The 22575-nt window shown below is 42.6% G+C and overlaps 1 protein-coding gene across 4 annotated transcripts; it reads right to left on the bottom strand.

The window, feature by feature from the left end:
- Positions 1-398: 398 nt before the first annotated feature.
- cep15 (centrosomal protein 15) lies at positions 399-21404 on the bottom strand. Of its 4 annotated transcripts, XR_014622252.1 has the most exons (6): positions 20821-21404; positions 19327-19450; positions 17290-17358; positions 16381-16662; positions 13788-13879; positions 399-627 (listed from the first exon to the last, which is right to left on the bottom strand). XR_014622252.1 is itself a non-coding variant. In XM_084348248.1 (5 exons), the coding sequence occupies exons 2-5, from the start codon at positions 20847-20849 to the stop codon at positions 16486-16488; spliced, it is 399 nt and encodes a 132-aa protein (XP_084204374.1). In that variant the 5' UTR covers positions 20850-20888; positions 21003-21404; the 3' UTR covers positions 15368-16485. The 4 variants fall into 4 exon arrangements, 2 of the variants coding, with proteins under 2 accessions (XP_084204374.1, XP_084204373.1); XR_014622253.1 differs by lacking the exon at positions 13788-13879 and having other exon boundaries at positions 401-627; XM_084348248.1 differs by lacking the exons at positions 399-627; positions 13788-13879 and having other exon boundaries at positions 15368-16662; positions 20821-20888; positions 21003-21404.
- Positions 21405-22575: the final 1171 nt, after the last annotated feature.

Here is a 22575-nt window from a genome sequence, read left to right as displayed (position 1 = left end):
CAGATGAATGCCCTGCTCACCTATTTCATCAGTCTGCACCACACACACACACACACACACACACACACACACACACACACACACACACACACTCAGGCATCTGCGGGAAAATCCACCGAACTGTTAACTACAATAACACAGACTAAAGGGCTGAGTTAAAGGGGCACTCTGTAGTTTTGGACAAAAATCTGAACTGAATTTTAATATTTACAATATTAATGAGGTCATTACACAAACTCAGAAATATCTATTTTTCCACGAGTGAATAAACAAGCTGTTCTCAGAGGAAAATAAGGTCCCAGAGCACTGTGAAGCTAGAAAGGTGGCAGGGTCCGCCACATAGACACAAAGTAAAACAGTATAAATTGTGTTGTCCTTTAAGGCCAGTTTGTGTATTCAGTTTATTCATCATGAAAACAAAGAGAGGCAAAAAAAAAAACTCAGCCAATGAAGATCTTTCTCTTCTCATTAACATTTCTTCACCTGAGCGCTCCTTTAAAATAAACAGTAACAAGGCTGTTCAATCCAGCTATGTGGAGACAGCCAGGGCCGTCTCCCGATGAAGGGATGAGGTCTGACAGGACGGTGTGATGAAATGCCACCTGATGGTCTGGATCCCGACTGTCACTAGAAAAACAAAGAACCAAACACAAAATTCCCAAATTAATGAAAAAATAGGCGAATACATGTGTCTTCTTACAAAATGTTTAACCCAAAGCAAATGTTACACACCAGCTCAGGGACCCTTAACACACTGACTCCCAAAAATCAGCTTTCAGAACTGAGAGAGAATGTTTGAGGTCGTGAAAGCCACCAGGTCCACAGAGACAGCAGGGACAGCAGAGACACGAGCTGTCCTCCACATTCCTGCAGAGCTGCACTGGATACCTTCACCCTGATGCTCCGTGTGACACCAGGGAGCAGCACGAGCGACAAACACGCAAGTTTCACTTTTATCCGAAGCACAAGCACACACACACACACACACGCACACACAGCTGCAGGCTGCGGGACACGGACCACAGTGTCGGAGCAGTAAACAACCTGAGGCAGCAGACAGGTTGCCCTTTTCTCCGCGCTGTTTCTCCTGCACCTCTCCAACATCTGAGCAACCGCCTCCACGTCCACAAACACGTTAATTGACGAACGGGAGCTTTAATTAAGGCGCGCGCACGCGGAGGAGATTAGAGGAAGGAGCGCGAGAGCGGGAGCGCGCTAATCGGCTGTCAACAACATGAGGACATCTTTCTTTTGCTCCCACCGCCACCGGGGGATCACCGGGGATTCAGGCAATTTACGGGCCACAAAGGAGCTCGTTTGAGACAGGAAGAGAAGAAAGGCGAGAGGCGGACTTTTTGTCTGGACGCCTGAATTGATTGTAAATGGGAGATTAGCGGGAAGCTTCAGCAGCGGCCGTAAGTGCCCGGTGGAGGAGGAGGGAGAGAAAGGGACCAATTAAGTCTACCAAATGTTAACTTACATCAGTTTCCCCTCAGTTTAGCCCACATGAAATTCCAATTAAAGCGTCCCCGCACCAGCAGCTCTTTCTTGTTGAGGAGGGTGGAGGGGGACAGTCTGTGTTGCAGCCAGCACACCACGTTCCCACAACATCTGATCACATCACCTACAGGCTCTGGATGGGCCACTTGGACAGCTTTGTATCTAACGTGCATTTTATACTAACACCCTATAATGACAGCTGCAGGGGGAATGCTGCGGCCTGTATGAAGGTCCGTGTAGTAACCGTTAGTTAAAAGTAATAATGTTTGTGTACGTCCTTTATTAAAGGCTTATTCATGTGATTATAATAAGTGCATAATAATGGTTTCACTTCAACAAGGCAGTGTTCCTGCTTTAGAGCTGATCGCTTCAAAAAGCATAGTTCAGTGTAAACTGGCGCATGATCAACTGCTAATAGATTAATTAAGTAGGATATTGAAAAGAAAAACGGTTTAACAATGGCATAATATGGAAGTTAATGAAACTCAATACACGTGTTTGCAATAATATTATCAGTTATAAGAAATTCTCAATTTATTTTCAATAATAAGAAAGGCTCTATTAACATTCTCAAACAAATGTGTTATAATCTAACAATATACCAGTCTATTATGTTATTATTAACACAGATGTAGTCTTTTTAATGTTAATAAACATCTTAGAAGGACTTATGAAGGCTTGCCTATTAACTAACACTTATTATAAGGAGCTTAATATGAAGCATTATCAAGAAGCAGCCTCATCAGGCTGCTGACACGTCAGAGGGGTTCTGTACTGTACGTCCCTGGACCTTACAGGAAGACAATTAGAGCCACTGTGAAAAATGTATTTGACTTTTTTCTCAGAATAATGATTTTTCTCAGAGTTCTGACATTAAAGATGAATTCTGAAAACACTAAAATAATTTATTTGACAGTGGTCCTTATCCTCCTCCGTACAGCTGCATATACAACAGGATTCAAGTTGTGTTTGCTGCAGCTGTCACATGGGTTCAGTGTGTTATGTTAATCAGTACTTGTGTTTCTGATCATTAAACTTCCCTGAAAGTATTACAATTAAATTACCACCAGTATGATTGGTGACGATGTCAGGGGTAAAGCTTTGAGCTGTTTTATGTTTATAGGACTTTTTGTGGAGGTTTCAACATATCCTCCTATTTTACAAAGCTGTAATCATCTGCCTTCATATTCTGTGAATGTTTAGGGCATTCCTACAGAATGCTCTTGCATTGTTACATACAGATTGTTAATCTGTGACTTGTAAACATTTGTATTAAAGCAGACAGTTTGAGGATGTGCTCGGGGGCACAGATGGAATCTCCTTGCAAAAGTTCAAATCTGAAAAGAAAGGTGTGAAATTTTCTCTCAGACATCAGGTTTCACTGTTTGTTCCAGCACATTTATATTTGCTTGTTGTTCAGATTGTGGTCTTTATATTGAGATCAGATTCTGCTTAGAAGCCTGAAAGGCTTGGACGGGCCCTGATGTTAGGCAGCCCCCACCCCCTCCACCAACACACACTCACTCGGCCCTCGTTAGGGAAGCACTGGCCCTTTGGCACAATGAGCCTCCAGGATTCATTGTTAAGTACTGAGGGGTTAATGAGCAGTGGCTTCTCCTCACTCTTTGGCTCTATTCCTGCTTTAAATGAGAAGCCGTTGAAAGGATGGAGGACAGAACACGGCACAATTAAATTCAGAAATGTTTAAATGTTATGTTTAAAAACACGTGTGCTACATTTCTTGTAAAGATCAGGTTTGGCATAATATTTACTGAAGAAAATCATGTCATTGACCCTGATTTGGCTTTTTAAAAATTACCAGAAAGCCCTGAATGTGTCGGGCTCAGTACTGAGGAATCCAGGGTGTGATGCATGGAAATGAGCCACTCAAGAAGCAGCCGAAAACACAGATTAAAATGGAACAGCCGCGGCATTCACTCGCACCTCATTTAGATTCTTTTACAAAGTCAACCCCGAGCCTTTCTCCACCAAAACCCAATCAGAATGTCTTAAAGACAGCGGAGAGCAGCTTGTCCCTGGGATGTGCCTGCCCGCCTGCCTTGGCATGTCAAGGGCACAGCGGGCCGAGCGAAGGTGCTTTGTGGCTGGGAGGGGAAGTGGTGGGCTGCTGGGAACTGAGAAGGGAGGGAGCTCTCATCGCTGATATGTTGTCAGACTCCACTCTCTGACCTCCATCCATCCATCCATCCATCCATCCATCCATCCATGCATCTTCAGGGTGAGGAGTGGAGGGGGGAACCTCCGCCTGACCAAACCAGGTTTTGCTGTTCCTAAACAAACTCAAGGGCTGACGCTGAAGGCTTATACTATCATTTTTGATTGTTCAACCCATTTCATGATCAAAAACCATCCTCAGACTTCTGAGTGTTCACTGCTTCATTGCCTCATTTGTTCTTGTCATGACACTCTGAAACAGGACACATTACCTTAGGCCGCACACCAAAAGTGACTTCAATTAAAATGAAATCATTCGCCAACAATCAAGTCAATTAACTATCATTGCTTAAGCACACATGCCAAATGTTTACAGGTCTTCTCTTGAATGTCTCCTGGTCTCTTTACATGTGGGAAACTTCTTATTAAATAATACTTCAATGAATCGACTGCTCTAAAGAAGCATGGTGGAGAGTATATCTGCAGCCTTTAGCAGTGCCACAATCTCACTCTTCTTTTTGTTTTAGTATGCTCTTATTTATTGGCAATACTGACCTGTTCTAATTAGTTTCACCTATAGCACACTTGACTAGTGCAAAAGATAGAACCATTTAAAGTGACTTTAAAGTTTTTGTTGATTGAAGCGTCCCTTCGGACAGAGGCCGTGTGATTTGTTGTAAAGATCTTTGGTTTTTGTTTTGGAAGTGAGTGACAGAGAGACCGCAGGATGGACCATGACGATGTAATGTTTTTATATGTGATATATGTGATCAGACCCGAGCACAGGCATTAATAATAACTACATAACAATAGCAGGGGATAAAACCATTCCATACATTTCAATCCAGACTCACACAGCTGGACTAATTCAACACAGGTTCCCCTTGTCAAGATAACTGAGTGTGTACAATATTCAGAAGCAGCCTGTGAGGTCGCACAAAGATCAAACTGATCCACCTTCACAACTGTGTTTAAGAGGGAGCAGCCACGGAGCAGCACTTACTTTTGGAAACATACAAAGAATTTAATAATCTAAACAAAAAAAGACTAGAAAGGTTGAGCCATTGAATGAGTAAGCAGGAACTAATTTAAAATGTGACTGTGCGCTTCAGCTTGAGCAACTCACCATAAAGTGCATGCTTCATATACTGAGGCTGATTTAAAGGCAGAAATATGGGTTTGAATCCAACGTTGGCACCTTTTGCAAAGTGGGGAGAAAAGTCTCCAGGTGAAAATGAAGTTTATAATGTTATCTGAAGTTTGCTCACTGGCTATAAAAACACTTATCACCTATTTGTAGAAGGTTATTTCTTATTTCACCATTTCAGTTCTTAATTACAACACATGGTGTTTCTCAGCATTTATTTAATTTATTAAAAATCATTCACTCACTACACATATGTAAGTTTACTTTTATTATTTTAAATGGATCAACCAGTTCATTTTTAAACAAGGTTTCCCATTGGGCAAATAGAGGATAGACGCGGTCTGGTCAATGGTGCATCTATTTTTTTGGCAGTGATAGAGTTTTAAATATAAACTGTAGCAGACTCGGGTGGCAGGCAGTGCTCCTTCTTTTCACCAAAGACAACAAGTTTAAGGCATCACACTCATGTTGCGAGAATGTCTTTTACCACAACAGTAACTGTAATCTATTAGAAACATCTGAAGTACATTTGTGGTGATTTAGAAAGGTGTTTGAGGCTTATGGCCTCTCAAAGCATACAGGGAATCTCTGCCCACCTACCCCCAACACATTTATCATTGTGTAATCTATTCAATACAGTATTCATTATTTATTTGAGTTGACTAACTTTAACTTTAATTTTTCTGTCTGATGGTGGTTAATAAAGTCAAATAATATGTCTACTCTATGTGTATATGTTAAAGGAACTCAGCAACTCAAGGTTAGCCTGACAGTTAGCCTGCCCTGGACCAGGCTAGTTTCCCAGCGTAAATTACCAGAGTAACTGAGCTTGAACTATACTATGCTGAGTCAGACTAATGAACTAATGGTAATCTTGCTTTATGGAACAGGGCCCTGGTTAGAGTTAGGAAAGAGGAGTTGGGGGTGGGCGTGGTCAAATGTCATCATGTAGATGACAAAATGCTGTAGCCAATGAAGAGTGACACTCATAAAAGTGTTTCACCACAATCTGTATTAAATGTTGTATAAGGCTACAACTAATAAAAACTCTGGTTTAGTCAAATTTGTGGCGACAATTAGGACAGGATTCAGGATTCCTGCCAATTGCTTTCGGAAATGTCCTGAACTTTTCAGGACACGTGGTCAGCCCAGTAGTAACTGGACACATCTCAGTGAAATGCATTTCATGTGATCACTTAGCTCAGTAAAAAGTAACGGATGCTTGCAGTAATTATCAGTGACTACAAATCATTGAACTGAACAAAACAATTCAATCAACAAAGTGATTCGTAGTCTTCATGTCATGTTTGAGAACAGAGCCCAGTCTTCAGGAGAAAATGTTAATGTTTCTGCAAACGTATACTTTCATATCTGTATGTGCCATATGCTTTGTACCCTGTTGACATTGCTACAATACATGTCATGTCATGATCACATTAAATGTTTATGTCCTGGCTTTCATGTTGGGATGTGGAGGGGATGGTGGTTGAGAAAAAGGTATCAAGGCAGCCAAGCCAGTGACCACAGTTCAAGACAGCATTTCAACATTTGCAAGTGGTACATCGCAGGATATTTTTCACAAGAGACCTTGAAACAATTCCCAGACATGTGGCTGTTACATGCTCCCCCTCTGCTGGCCAGGATGTGTAAGGAGCCATTCACACTACCGTTTGAGTGCGGGGATCATGCGCCAATTCTCCGCCTCCTCCTCTGTGTGAAAGTCTCAGATGCGGTGATGGGTGAAATTTCACTGCGCCTCTGATGCGCCTCCGGAGGTAGCATCAGAGGTAGCATCAGAGGTAGCATCAGAGAGGTAGCATCAGAGGTAGCATCAGAGGTAGCATCAGAGGTAGTATCAGAGGTAGTATCAGAGGTAATATCAGAGGTAGCATCAGAGGTAGCATCAGAGGTAGTATCAGAGGTAGTATCAGAGGTAGCATCAGAGGTAATATCAGAAGCCCCTTTTAGTTAGAAAATGCACCACATTTGCAGCCAGGTAAAGGCTGCAATCTGCCTTCTTGTCTATGTGAAACAGAGGTGTAATATTCCTCCTTTTCAAAAACAGCCATCACTGGGGTAGGCGTAAACATGTGACGTGACGTGAGGCACGAAGTTGGGCGTGAGCAGTAATGAGTGATCTGGTTATTGATGATTCTCTCGGCTGTGATGGTTAGCATCTCCCGGATCTCAGCTTGTTTCGAGTTGCTCATCTGAAGTGCTGAAGTGATGAACTGACTGCTGTGATCAGCTGTTTCCTGCTTTTAAAACTCCCGGCTGTGGGTCGCACAACAGTGCACGTCATCGACACCTCCGCCCATGTCACGCAATTGCCGGGACATTGACGACTTGGATTTACATAGCAATGGAGGTGGCAAAAAGTGTACCCTCCTCGGCGTCATATTGGCAGACCAAAACAGACCCGCAATATACCGCGGTCTGTCTAAATTCGCAGACCTAGCTGCAAAAAGGACAGCCAAATTGGCGGGTTGCTGTCCAGTATAAAAACGCTTAGTATCAGAGGTACTATCAGAGGTAGAATCAGAGGTAGCATCAGAGGTAGCATCAGAGGTACTATCAGAGGTAGCATCAGAGGTAGAATCAGAGGTACTATCAGAGGTAGCATCAGAGGTAGAATCAGAGGTAGCATCAGAGGTAGCATCAGAGGTACTATCAGAGGTAGCATCAGAGGTAGAATCAGAGGTACTATCAGAGGTAGCATCAGAGGTAGAATCAGAGGTAGCATCAGAGGTAGCATCAGAGGTACTATCAGAGGTAGCATCAGAGGTAGAATCAGAGGTAGAATCAGAGGTACTATCAGAGGTAGTATCAGAGGTAGAATCAGAGGTAGCATCAGAGGTAGCATCAGAGGTAGCATCAGAGGTACTATCAGAGGTAGAATCAGAGGTACTATCAGAGGTAGCATCAGAGGTAGAATCAGAGGTAGCATCAGAGGTAGCATCAGAGGTACTATCAGAGGTAGCATCAGAGGTAGAATCAGAGGTAGAATCAGAGGTACTATCAGAGGTAGTATCAGAGGTAGAATCAGAGGTAGCATCAGAGGTAGCATCAGAGGTACTATCAGAGGTAGCATCAGAGGTACTATCAGAGGTAGCATCAGAGGTAGCATCAGAGGTACTATCAGAGGTAGCATCAGAGGTAGAATCAGAGGTAGCATCAGAGGTAGCATCAGAGGTACTATCAGAGGTAGCATCAGAGGTAGAATCAGAGGTACTATCAGAGGTAGCATCAGAGGTAGCATCAGAGGTAGCATCAGAGGTACTATCAGAGGTAGTATCAGAGGTACTATCAGAGGTAGCATCAGAGGTACTATCAGAGGTAGCATCAGAGTTGTATCAGAAGCGCAATACTGGCAACCGAACAAGTGTAAATGGATAAGCCGACGGCGCGGAGCGGGGGCGTGTCGATCAGACAGTCTAACAACTAAACAGATCCTTTGCTTAACAAAATAAAGAGAAATGTCCCACAAAGCAACGTTACAGGACCAAACAACAGTAAAATGTAGTAACTGGTAGTGTCTTTGGCAACTTATGAGGAAAAAAATACTGCAGTAATGCGTGGAGAAGTGTCTGTCATCCTGTCTGTCCTTCTGTCTGTCTTCCTGTTTGTCCTCCCGACTCTTTGTCACATTTCTGGCCAAAAAACAGCGTCTGTCCCCGGCAAAAAACTTTAACTTACCTAGTTTTTGTCGCAGTGAAAAACCACTGCAACGGTCAGCCCTCCTGACTGAGACGTCAGTGAACTTTCCCCCAGAAAACAGCCTCCCTCCCCGCAAGTGAAAGAGTCAGACAGCGTCCTGTTTACTGATGGTGATTAAGTAATTATGTAATTTAGAGAAAAACGTAACTTTGTCACTTTCCAGGATGCATGGTGGGTCAGGATCTCAATCACAACACTATACACATTATAACAGCATCCATATGATTATAAACAGTCAGCGGGTACATTTTCAGATTAACAGGAGGACACCAGGGGGAAAATGTTGGAAAAAAATTACAGACGTCATCATCATGACGTGTACCGTCACGCCTCTTTTGGAGCCGCGGTGCCGGCTTGCTGTGTGAATTACACTCTGGTTCGTCTTTACATTGGGGGTGCTTGGCTCTGTGTGAACAAACAACGGCGGAGAATAGTGAACTGCCGCTGCGGCGATAACGTGGCGACTCTGTGTGAAAACGACTACTGTGGCTGATGTTTGGCCTCCTGCCTTTCCAGGTGATAGCGGTCTGGCTGATTAGGAATAACCAGTAAGAGGGGGTAGGGCACTAGGCTCTGTCTCTGGCTCTCTCTGCATTCCACCTGACCAGAGATGCAGTCAGTCAGCCTGGAGGCTGGCTGTGGTATAATGTTTTGTTTTATGTTTATCTGATGGGTGCAGTAGTCTAGTTTTCGTGGCTTTGTTTCAGTTAGGTTTAGTTGTTTCCTTGTGTTAGGGTAGAGGGTTAGCCCCAGCTCTGACGGCCCGGTGGGTTGGTCTGGGAGGCTGCCCTTTTGTTTATTTTGGCCGGCCCATCAGTTTGTTTGCTTGATTGTTTAGGGTTTTTCCCTTTGTTTGGTTGCTGATCAATTAATAAATTTATCTTCCTTTAAACTGCAACTTGTTTGTCTTGTGTTAGACCTCATTTGGAGTACCCCCTGTTTTCTGTGCCTAATACCTAACCTAAGCACAGCGACATCACAGGGTACAATTGAAAAATGATCCTAAAGAAACGTCAAGCTGCACTATAAAGAAATGTTAACCTTCAACCCCTTCAAGATTTATTCTGGGGACTGGGTTGGTTTGAGAAATTGTGATCTCAGGGATGATCAGGGGTGTTTGTTTCAGTGTAAACAAAGAAATGGTAAAGGTTAATCTTTTTTAACATAAATGCTAACAGATGGCCAAACGCACTGGATAGTAAGAATTCAAGCTTCACTTTCAGGGAGTGCACTGTAAAAATGGACTGAAACACATCGTGAGGCCCAGAGAATAATGCATATGTATTAGATATGCAATCATATTTACCATGTTACCATGTGACGAATGAGACTGGCTGGGGCAGCCATTTTGGGATTGGGAGACAAGTTCTTTGTGTAACAGGTGCTACAACAAAACCAGTCATTACTTTGGATGTGCCACTGAACACAAAACATTTTTTAAAAAATTAAATAAAAAACTAAAACAAAAGAACAATTGTTGCATAAAAAACAAACAAAACAAAACCCATAACATTATGCCCACATCACTGCAGACAAATCAACACACGCATAACACAATCTATTCAAATATGTATCTCTTTGTCCAGTTAATTACAGGCAAATTAATTTGATCCTCTGCTGCTGCAAACCAATGAGCCATTTTCTCCATCACGCTCTGGCTGCATTCAGCTCTTTTCTAGTGGCATTAAAGCTGTGTGTCATTGTTGGGGAGGATCAGTTGATTTGGGGATGTCCGGTGCCGTGGATAATCCCTTTGACCTGACCTGGCCCCGCTGGGAAACGTCCTCTCCTCCTTTACTTAAGGCCACTGTGTTAATGATGAACCACTCTGCTAGCTCACACAATTAAAGGCCCCCTCAGATTTAATAGAACTCTACATGGTGCTACACAACAAGCTGAGATCACTATAGGCTGAGTATTCACTGAAGAAACTAGTGACTGACTGGTTATTTTCTTCAGATACAGATGGTAAGTAATCAAGTAGACCGACAACTGATCTCTGGGACTGATACACATTTGCAGTAAAAATAAAAAATCTTTAATCTGGTGTCCAAAGTTAGAATAACCATAACTCAAGTACTGTACTGAAGTTATACAATACATGTTAAACTTCAGACGATTAAACCTGTGGGATTATGATTTGAAGATTTAATGTAAGTGATTAACAGTTTAGTCTCATTTCTAGATATGTAAAGAGATGTAAAGTCTGAACCAGCTTTGTGAGACAAGAGCCTGACTTACAGCACATGGACTCTTGAGACAGCCCTCCATAGATACAGTCACACTGACTCCAGCTGCATTCATCCTTTTCAATCTCAACATAGGAAGAATTGGTCTATCTGTGTCTCAAAACAAAAGTATGTGTGGAGTTACAGTATTTTGTAAAATAAGAGGAGGCTGGATGCGTTCATAGACATGGTAAAGCCAATATCTATCCATGGCACATAAATCCCTCTAAGGATACATGCATGAATACTTCGAGGGGACAACATCACGAGACGAGATTTACAGTTGGCAATGCTTCACTTAATAATTTCCTCTACTGCTAATTAATCATTTCCACTAAAAAAGATTGTTAAGTTGTCAGAGAACAAACTGTTTCCACACTGCTAGGTTCATGTACATTAACCCCAAGGGTTGTTTTAGTTGACAGTCAGGTAAAAAAAGTTTGTTTCTGTGAAATAATTTGTTGAGTAACTAAATTAATAATTGACAAATCCCACCAGCATTACAAATGAGAAAGAAACACAAGCATAACAGTTCACATTGCTATAGCTGCGAAAGGTTGTGCATGTTAATCAAACCTGTTGATAGACAAAATGTTGATACTGAACAATCTGCTAAACCTCAGATTATTCTCTGTGACAATGTTTTTATCTTCAATGCCAAGAATTAAAGATGTTTTTTTTTCTGTGCAGGACAAATTACAGGTTTGTGACAGGAAACACGTCGGCTGCATATACTGTCCACCAATCACCAACCACTAACACTCACGTTCCACGTCTCAGTGAGGACACACCACTTCCTGCATTGTCCCTGAACATTGGCATTGGACATGAATTGTGACTGGTAGAATCTTCCAATATCATGATTCTCCAAATACACTATTTAATTAGAGTTTTGATTTAAAGTTTTACTTTAGCACGGACAGCTCTGACATTGTTAGACTATCACATTTAGATTTGTAAAGATGAAGAGATCATCGATTTTATGTCCTGACAACTGCCATCTACATTCTCTTTTTTAGAATGATAAAGGGTATTTTACAACAACAGCTTGGCTTTATCCTGGTGGCATTTTGGAGGTTATGGTGATGCAAGTTCAAATAATATTCACCAAAAATAAAGTCCAACAATGAAAGATAGAAATTCAGGTTGTTCAAAGTTTGGTGTCTCAGATCTGTCCTGAGCAGGGATGGGACAATAGATGATTTTATCACAGATCCTGATAAAAAACAATCACAAAAACTTGATTGTGCTAAATTTCCATTATCGGGATAATCACTAATCAAGATAATTGTGAATATCCTCAACTTGAAAAACATGTCTAGCTCGCTGACATACAGTACAGTCCTTGGTCCCCTATTGGTTTCCTGAAGAATTGCCTCAGCATGTCACCATGGCTGAAGGCATGGCCTACACATTGTAACCCCACAAAAATAAGTTCAATGTGATGTGTGTAAATACTACAGACTCCAAACTAAAGACCGACAGGGAGAGGAGGTCACCACCAGCTATGTATCCTTTATTTGTGCACGAGGTTCTTTGTCTTTGACTAAATAGAGATGTGTCCCATCTGTGATGCCATAAAACTATTTATTTCCTAACAAAATACAAGGTTAAAGTGATTCCAGTATGTTTTTAGAGCAGTTTTAAGAATATTTTGATGGTTATTGGGATAATATGGTGAATAGCAGTTATGTTGGACAGAGTAATCGCAACATGGAATTTTCATATAGTCCCATGCCTAGTCCTGAGTAAACCCTCGTCCTACAAAAATCAATAAAGGATCTCTGGCAATGTTGTCAGTTTAGTTCACTTCCTTCCCCATTAATAAACCCTCTTCTCAAAGAAATCAATGAAAGACCTCTGAAACAACTGGCTGGATTCATGCATGTTGGTACTGACTGAATTCATAACACAGCATTAGTTATACTGCAGTACTGCAGTCTAGTCTGCAGAGAATACATCCTAAATTTAAATTATAGTACGTGCATTTTGAATATTACACACAGACACTGTTGCAAATGTGTCTAAATACATCAGATTTGTAACTGCAATAATGAGTGTGGACAGCCTCTATATGTTCGTCTGTTCAAACTTACAATGTGACAACTTACTCACTGATGGAGCAGCTGTTCAAACAAGAATGTTTGTTCTCCATTCAACCACTGAGAAATCTAAAATGAGTATATACTTGAATACACTCTGAAAGAGGTGAGCATGACCAAACAGGAACAGGAGTGAGAAGACGTCCATCTCTCCCCTGTAAGTTAAAGATTTATTTTACAGTGCACTGCTGCAGAGTAAGAAACCAACTAAGTGTTTGCTTTGACTGGTGTGTGTGATAGTAAACTGATTAGAGTGTGATAAAGGACTTCATTAAGTATCAAAAACAACACGCTGGTGCCATGTGTGGATCAATGGCCAGGCACAATCAATATCAACAAAAGGCACAAGTACACAAACACAAAATTCATACGTGTGCTTTCAGCTGCCCACTTAATCCATCAGTCGATATGAATAGCACCGCGCATTCTGACTTTACTGGGCGACGGCAGAAACACATCTGTGGAAGCACAATCAATACAGTGACTGAAGTGGAATTCAGCAAGCACCGCCCCCCCCACTGGGCTTCTCTATAAGAGCAGTAATGCAGCTCAAGCAGAGGAAGAATTTTCACATTAGCTCCAGAAAGCTGGGCCTGTTTAAGTGCACAAAATTTGTAAGTAATTCTGTTGGTAGGAGCTTTGAGAGCCGAGAGGTTTGTGATTACAGTGAGACGAGTGAAGTGAGGGCTGTTAAAGAGAAAATGTTACACTGGTGCCTGTGCAGTCAACGGGGAGCTGGGCCAGGCTACCTTAAGGCCAGTGTTGCTTCCTCTTAGTGTACAACATGAAGCCTTCTATTTAATGTGAGACAACATGACAACAGTCAAGGCCTCTGTGAAGGAAAAGACAAAGAGCTGGCAGCCTGGGCTCCTAAGTAGAGGTGACATGCCATGATCAAAGGAGAGACTTGGGACTTACAAGCTCACACAGGGTCAGAGGGAAGCCTCAAACATCGCCACCAGGCACGACAGTCAGCAGCCGCCCTGATCTGTGAGATCTGAATTCAGAGGCTGAGAGAGAAAATGGAAAAAAATGAAACTCTTCAACAATAAAATGATGTAATTTGCAATTTAAATCACATCAGCAGTTGATACAAATCTGCGATCTCTCCAGGCTTGAAATCCAAACAAATGCAACAGAGTCAGAGTGTGAAATAACAGGCTGCAGAAACGCAGCATGCCAAAATATTTTCCCTCCTCCATTCTTTCCCTCCCCTTCACTTGCCCCTGCTATACCCGCAGCATATCACTGAATGAAATGCAGCGTGCAATTACCCATTATCCAATCAACTGGAGTCGACACTTAACCATTTGCGCGGCTTTGGGCTCAGCCAATTATCTGTCAGGGCCCTCAGTGGGCTCTCAAAAGCCGAACCTCGTTGCATAATTGTACAGCTCCAAATTCATGCCGCGCCACCAGAGACGGAGCAAGGCTGGAGGAGCGCAGGGCTGCTGTCTGAGGGGTCATTGTTGTTGTCGGTGGCTGGCAGGGTGAACGAGGTCTGGTCACTGACAACAGCAGTGCTCGGCCTCCAGCCCCCTGGGGCCTCGGCCATTAGAATACATAATGCAGGGCTAGTCATTTGGAAGGGCTCCAGATCGTGCTCTTCAAAACCCTTTTCGATAATTTGCTACATCACATCTTCATCCTCCCCCCTCTCACCCTCCCACCAACCCATCCTGTCACCCATGATTGGACACACAGCCCTAATACCTCCCCCACCCCGGCTTTCCTTGAATCTTGGCCTTGACCTCACAGCACTTGCTCCCATCCTGCTCCTTCACTAAACAAGCACCCCACCACCCAGCCCCTATCAGTCCAGACTAGTCCAGTTCAGTGGTTGCCGGTGGCTGGTTTAACCCCCGAGGGCCTGCAGCGCTGGGGCCCCAGCTGAGGAGCCGGGGCAGCTGCCAACTACTTCAACCCTGGCTGTCCGGATGATTGCATATGTCAAGCCGCCACTCCGCGTCAGCCGGGCGCAGGTCTGATCACCAACAATTAAGGGTTAAAGAGAGGGAGGAGGTGTGCTGTTCTTGCATTTGGTGATAAATCTGTGGGGTGTTCCGCTCATCCACGCACAACTTTAATTATATCAGCCAGATACATCTGGGATGTGTTGTTGTTGTGAGCTATAACCCCATGAATGAAAGCAGCCATACTGCATAAGCTCACTTTGCCAAAAGCAGCTGACAAAACTAAACCTTCAAAAAACACAACTGCACACAGCTCAGACATCTGGAGGCAGAGTGGTCCGGAAGAGTCAGTACCTGACTTTTAACATAATTACTCTGGCTGTTTAATGGCTTTATTCACCAGGACAGGCGGAGAGTGACAGGAAATGGGAGAAGAGAGATGACATGCAGCAAAAGGCCACAGGTTGGAACTGAACCTGGGCCACTGTGGGGAGGATACTGCCTCTGTACATGGGTCACATGCTCTAGCAAGTGAGCTAACATTTTTTGATAAAAATAATAAAGAATATATTTGATTTCAACAAATTAATTCAAACTTCTTTAATGTCCTCTCACAAACAGCAGTACAAGAGCAGTGAACAGTGAAAGTAATGTACAAACAAGCGTCTGACTTCAGCTCAGTCATTCTGTCTAAGTTCACATTTCTAAGAAAAAGGAGATTTCCCTGCTTCAAACATCAGTTTGATTATTTTGCCACATTGTGATAAATATCAATAACAGAACACATCTTTATTCATAAAGATAATGATTTCAAGTGTTTTTCCTCAATGCTTCAGTTTTTCAAACTGTTATGGACACAACTGGTGGATTATTGAAAAGTAATCAGTTTGAGTGGTCTGGTTGCAGACCTCCGAGTCCCTGCTCACAGGGAAACTCCAATAATCAAGTGACACATAACAGAAATGTAGTCTGATTATCAGGCTGCGAGTGGAGCCCTGACTGTCCAAAAAGATGTACTGAATTTCAGCAGACTACTTGTCTGAAGTTGTGGACACAGTCAGTCATAGAAGAAGTATAGGCACATTGTCTTCATGGACACAGGGCATTTATCTATGTCACTGGCTCCCTCTAGTGGTTTTAATGGAAAACTGCACACAGAAACATTTGGTTTAAGAAGCCCCTCTTCTCATTTCCCAGTTTGTACATCGTCGATTCCTTTCCTCGCCTCCTCTCCCTGCATCTTAGTTCCTCCCGTGAGATGTGAGCGGAGCAGGCAAGGAATGGAAATGACACCTCTTTGCTTCAGAACATCATTTTAAAGCATCGTAAATTACATCTGAAGTGTGTTACAGTTGCATCATCTGTCACAGTGTTCATGACAACTTATCCATTTACTCATCTCACTGTCAGGATGGACACAGTATGATCTGCATGATGTAACTGCTCCCACAGCACCATGACAGTGAATACCTAACATCAATAGAAGGAATAAGAAAATGTTCTTTTTTAAAAAGTAGTGATCTATGTTTAGCGGTGATCTAAACGGATCGTACTTGGAAGGATGTGTGTCATCACTCCTCTCTTTTTACAGTCAGTACCTCAGGTGTTGACCGGCCCTGCTCCAGACAAGAGTCATCAGGTGATCATCTGCATCATGTGACCATCAAAGCTATCTTTGAGGCTACATCAGCATCACTGTTCATCTATCGAGCAGTCCTGGGTCTAGGACGAGGAGGCCGACCCTGGTCTGTAGCTGTGCTGGGTTTATGTTTGGCTCTCATGGGTGGCTCTGCTGGACCATCAGTTGGATGTCGGCCTTTACCCAGGAGGAAGTGCTCCCAGACTGGTATAGACTCTTCCACAGACGCCCAGTATCTTGTCTACAACATAGAAAAAAAATATAAACCTTGCTGGCAGACTCAGTACATCCGACTTCATCATGAGGGTTATTCAATGGAGGAGTAAAGGGGGAGATTCTTATGGTGTAAAGTACAAGTCAGGTGAGGACTGCAGAAAAATTCAAACCTTTATTTAAGCTACATCGACTGATTTACAAACTGAATGCACGAAGCAACAAAGTTTTCTACGTCAGGATTTTCAATTCACTTGTTTTTTGTATTCTGTATTTCAGCTGTTCAGTCATCTTCCCACCAACCTGAACTTCATGTATCAGCCAATTTATAATAAAGCGTTTGTTCAAACAACAAAACCCCTTCTTTTTCATTCAGCTGAGGTCATCGTGAGTGATAATAATAATTATAACAACTGTGTAATACTGTGAAACTATGATATTTTCTAAGATGGTGATCATACTGTGAAAATGTAATACAGGTTCAACCCTGGTTACATTTACCTTTTATAACACAGTTTTGATCCCTACATTTGATTTCTTATAAGGAAATCAACACATTTCTTTGTGCATAGAACTTTATTACATTTACGACAGCAGTACTGTGGATAGCTACATTTAGAACCTCCTAACTACTTAATCAACAACAACTTGTTACCTCCAGAGCCAGGAGATATGGTTGTGGTCGCTCTTTTCCTCTGAGACGATCCTCAGTCTCCTGTAAATCCTGCAGATACACAGAACTGACTCAGTCATTAACCATGATCTGTAATCTCTACCCAGAGCTTGGCCCTAAAATGTAGTACATTCATAAATTATATTATATTATATTATATTATATTATATTATATTATATTATATTATATTATATACAGTACTTATCTAAATCAGTGATTCCAAAAGTGTGGGCCATATGATTGAATATTTACATTTATAAAAGTAATCTTAGTCTCATGTCAAAGTTTGGGTGGCCGTGTCACTCTTAAGTTAAGGAATAGCTGCTCTAAATGTTTAAAGGTTCACTTCAAACAACCCCACACTGTGTCAGTGGAACACCTGGGAGTAGTGTTGAAGGCTCTGAATGGTTTAGAGAAGACACGACCCTCACTCCTCTTGTGCTTCACTCTGTTCCTCTGTTCTTCACACTCTGAGGACACCTCCACCCTCCACACTAACTCACAGGCAGATGAATGTGAAAATGCAGTTTAACACTGTTCTGCCCTCTGGTGAGTGCATGTGTGCTGCAGCGCCCCCTGTTGGCTCTTCAGCAGCAGCAGCAGTAGTATTACAGCAGAGTTAATGAGATGCTACAGTGTTGCCCTGGACACTATTTGTCTGTAAGTGTTATGTTTCTCATTTTTTGCATATATAAAGCTATATCCTAAGAATATAGTGCTGTAGATTGTTTACTTGAGACAGAGTGACGGATTAGTTCACTGATAGCTAGCATAGCTCTGAGATAATGATTAGCAGAGTGACTCAGCATGTTACATTGTGCTTGTTGTTTGTGCTCTGGTCATGTTCTGATCTCTGTCATTTGTGCTTTTGTTGCAGTTTTACAGGTAAAATTGTGATTCTCCACTAATTCCAAGAGAAGTCACACCTTGTTTTTAACTGCATACTGTTCACTAACCGTCTAGCTTTGAATAGGGCAGCTGATTGTGAGGACAGTAGAAATACACTGAAACACCAAAACAAGAACAATTGTCACCAACCATGATTACATTTTCAATTAATCCATTCATTATTACTTTTGCAGTTTAGTCCCTTGTCAAAAGGGGGTCCATGACCCCTAAGGGGCCCTCACGGGCAGCAAAATCATTGTTTAATAATATTTGGAAAGTTTTTATTTTTTCAAAGATTGAAAAATGTCTGGAAATACACGTAAACATGAATCCAACATATGACTAGCACAGATAAATTCATAGTTAAGAAAATGTCATTTACACAGCACTGTAGATAGTCTACCCATGATTCCTCGTGCAATCATGTGAGCAAGCTAACCTAACTTTACGCTGAAACACTGTGCAGCACTGATCTGTCACAGGGAACCAGTCAGCTAACTACTTATCACTGACACATATTGGCCAGTTATCTGTATCATCATCACATGGGTACAAATGTTCATGTGAGCCACTGTGGATCATGTTGTAAGTTATTGATCGAGGGACTCGGACATCCCCTCCACATCAGAGGGTGAGGCTAACACTGCTAACATATGGCATGCTACAACTGCTGCTGACTTGTGCATACATGGCACTATAGGTCCCGCTACATTATTGTATATAGGCCCAGTTTAATATGCAACAGAATTTTATACAGTATATGTAGTAGAGGGTCCCTGCACCATCTCTCTGTCAGCTAACAAGTCCTTGAAAAATGATGCATTTACTGACTAACTTTAGTTTAAACTAAACTCTAATTGCTCTTACTCTAATTAACTTGTTATCAGAAGTGTTGCTCTTTGATTTCCCATCAGTGATTAATTAATAATTCAACAAATCACTTCAGTACTGGTTGCTAAAAAGACAACAAGGTGGTCAAGGAAGTGTCAGCGCTGCACTGTGCCCACTCGGTCCTTAGAAGAGCGCTAATCAGCCAAAGTGAAACAGTTCTGCGGGTGGACTACAGGCATGTAGGGCTGGTGATCATTCACATCACGTCTCTATGGAGGATGTGGTATGAGCCGCTGTACCTGCAGCAGTGTGGTGTTCCTGTGGCGCGCAGCCTTCCACTCCTCCAGCTGCTGCTTCCTCTGGATCTTCAGCTGCTCTCTGCGACTCTCCATCTGCTCCAGCAGCTCTGCTCTCCTTCCTAAACTGATGTCACACACACATGAGAAAGCAAAGTGACGGGAGGACAAAGCCAGGCTCCATACAACACTGATAACCCCAATATGAACACTGCAGTGCATTTCACACTGACAGGTGGGTGAGTCTATTACAGCACAAGCACTTCTGTGGTTGTTTAGACGAGACTGAAGATGAATTTGTCATCATAAATTTAAAGACATTTCTGTTTGTAATTCCTGTAGTGATATACACACACAAACAACTATAAAGATAAATGAATAATAACCAAGTCAGAAAGAGAAACTGTTCATGGTGGAGTGTTGATGAGGAGTCTCACAGTCTGAGGAGTGAAGCTGCTCTGTAGTCTGCTGGTACAGCAGCAGATACTTCTGTATCTGTTGTCAGGTGGCAGCAGGGTGAACGGACTGTGGCTGGGTGGGTGTTGTCTTTAAGTATCTTTGGGCTCTGTGCAGACGTCTCACTTCACTGATGTCACTGATGCTCTGTAGATGGTACCAGTGATGTTCTGGTGGTTTTAATCACCCGCTGCAGAGCCTTCCTGTCCTGGGCCGTGATGAACCATGCCAGGTTGTGACGTTTCCAGTCAGGATGCTTTCTATTGCTCCTCTGTAAAAGTTGACCAGAATCTTGCTCCAGAATTAACCTTCCTAAGTTTCCTTAAGAAGTGGAGCCTTTTCTGTGCGTTTTTAACCAGGGTGGTGATGTGTGATGACCAAGGTAAGTTCTCAGTGACGGTAATTCCAAGGAACCTAGAACTGTTCAGCTGCACTGAAGTAGACAGAGGTGTGCCTGTGCCTCCTTGGTTTCGCTGACGTTGAGCAGTAGATGTTCTCTGGGCACCACTCTGTAAGATTGTTCATTTCCTCCTGATATGAACTCTCATCATTGTTTTGCTGCTGATGGTAGTGTTGTCCGCATACTTCAAACAAATCACATTTTCAAAACAGTGACTTTCATTCCATGAACAAAATGTAATGAACAACTTTACTTTAAAGTTGTCAAGTCAAATTCATCATTCATGTCAGGAAACGGATGTTAAAATGGATTCATTGGTAATATGAGAACATGAAGGATTGCCAGAATGAAAGTGCTGCAGCTCAAGTTAACCTGGGCTCTGGAATAACCCGGGTTAACTATGAGCTGACACGCACACACACACACACACACACACACACACACACACGGAACATAGTTGAAGCAGCGGGCTTCGAGTAAAATGACCAGTAAACACGTGAAACATTCCCACAGACCAGCGGTGAAAATGTCCCGTCAGCTGTGTGGACAGCAGAGACCTGCTGCTCGTGGCAGAACCACACAGAACCACTGACACACTCGGTATCGGTCCAACTGGCTCGTGTTAAGGCGGACATACTCACATCTCCTCGTGCTTCTCCACTAACTCCATCTCCTCAGCAGACTTCACATTACCGACGGCACCAACTTCCTGTTTGTACAGAGTGAAGGACCCAGCTGACCACAGATCAGCAAAGTCACCGGAATTTAAGACCTGTGTACTTCAAAATAAAAGCACGATTCGTTCGGCGGAAAATCGCATCACCTTCTGAGCTTGTTTTAGTGACAAAGTCTGAGTGCTTCCGGTGGTAGTAATCTTTGTGTTACTATAGTTACACACAGCGTGTAAGAATAGCGCTCCAGGTTTACCACCTGACTAAAAGTGATCCGTTATCTGCACAAATAACGTGCCACTATTTTGAATCTTCTGATCGGAAGTTCTCGGCTGTCTCGGAGAGCTTGACAGCTTCTCTGTCATGGCTTCAGTAACCATAGCATCCAAGAGACGAGGTAGGCTATCTGCTGCCCCCTGTTGGTTCTATTACAGAAGGCAGCGTTTGTTCAATGTGCGCTACCATCGAAGACAACACATCTCGGGCTGGTGTGTTGGTGTGCGGGCCTGCAGTCCCTCTCCGTGTCTGTGGTTTGTGAACACAAGGGTCCGTGAGGCCTCCCTCTGATGCTCACCAGCAGACAGCAGTGTTTGTGAACAGCATCGCGCGTGCACATAATTCTAAAACGAGTCAATGATTATCAAGTTCCCATCAAGGTTTGGTTACAACTCTGAACTAATGCAAGATGGAAGCACATTATTACACCACTGATTCAATATTAACTTTAAAATCTGGAGTAGTTTGGAATAATGTGCAATATTGATGCACATCTCTCAGTAAATCATAGTATTCAAGGATTTTAGAGGTTTATGTTTTCAGTAGGCTATATTCATTAGAGCCACATTCAGTTGTGAGCTATAATACTGTGAGGACTGAAGTAATTACCAGGCAGCAGAGCCAAAGCTCACTGTTATATTTTATTATTTTTTTACATTTCATATTTGATCAGAAAATGTTTTAATGAATGACTATTGTTTTTTATACCTCATTCTGTTCTGTATAGAATATATATGGAACAAACTGGGAGCGCTGAGGTGTCAGATGGTTCCTTAGGAGAATTTAGCTCAGGGCCCAGGGAGGTCTGCTGACAGTATGTCAACTCCGTACCACCTGCAGTATGTTCGAACTGTTTGCTGCTGCTGTCCAGTAAGCATGCACGTTCACATGGTAGGTGTGTGAGCAGCAGTGTGTTTTGGGCTGGATGGTACACACAGTGATTTGAAGGAATAGTAGTACACATATTTCAATAGGATTCAAGGATGTACTGGTGGGTTGTGTGGTCGACAGTCTGAGCCAAAAATACCAGGGCCGAGATTTTGTCAAAGTCCAATCCTGTACCTCCCTTAGTTCCAGCACCCTTGCTCGGGCCACAACCATTTTCAATCTCAGCCTCAAACTTGAGGTTAGGTTTGGGGTGATGCTTATTAATGTATATGTGTCTGTCTGTGTGTTTGTGTGTTTCTACCATATTTAGACATAGAATAACTACTCTGCTGATCTAACCTGATTGTGCTTTGTGAAGTAGTCGACCTGGAGAATAGATCCCCACCCAGATGAATCACAAGCGCCCTGCCTTCATCAGGACATTGTCTGCCGTGGCCTGGGTTGAGAAGAAGCCCTTGGCTTGGCTGTATCAGTGTTGGATCACAGGATGAAAGTTTTCATAAGGATCCTATATTCAGTCTCCAAGATGCTTTCTTTATTGTTTTGTATTGATCTTGAAGA

Source organism: Pagrus pagrus (genome assembly GCF_965226575.1).
Source record: "Pagrus pagrus genome assembly, chromosome: 3".
Lineage (NCBI taxonomy): Eukaryota > Metazoa > Chordata > Actinopteri > Spariformes > Sparidae > Pagrus > Pagrus pagrus.
This window is presented reverse-complemented; position numbering and strand designations above follow the sequence as displayed.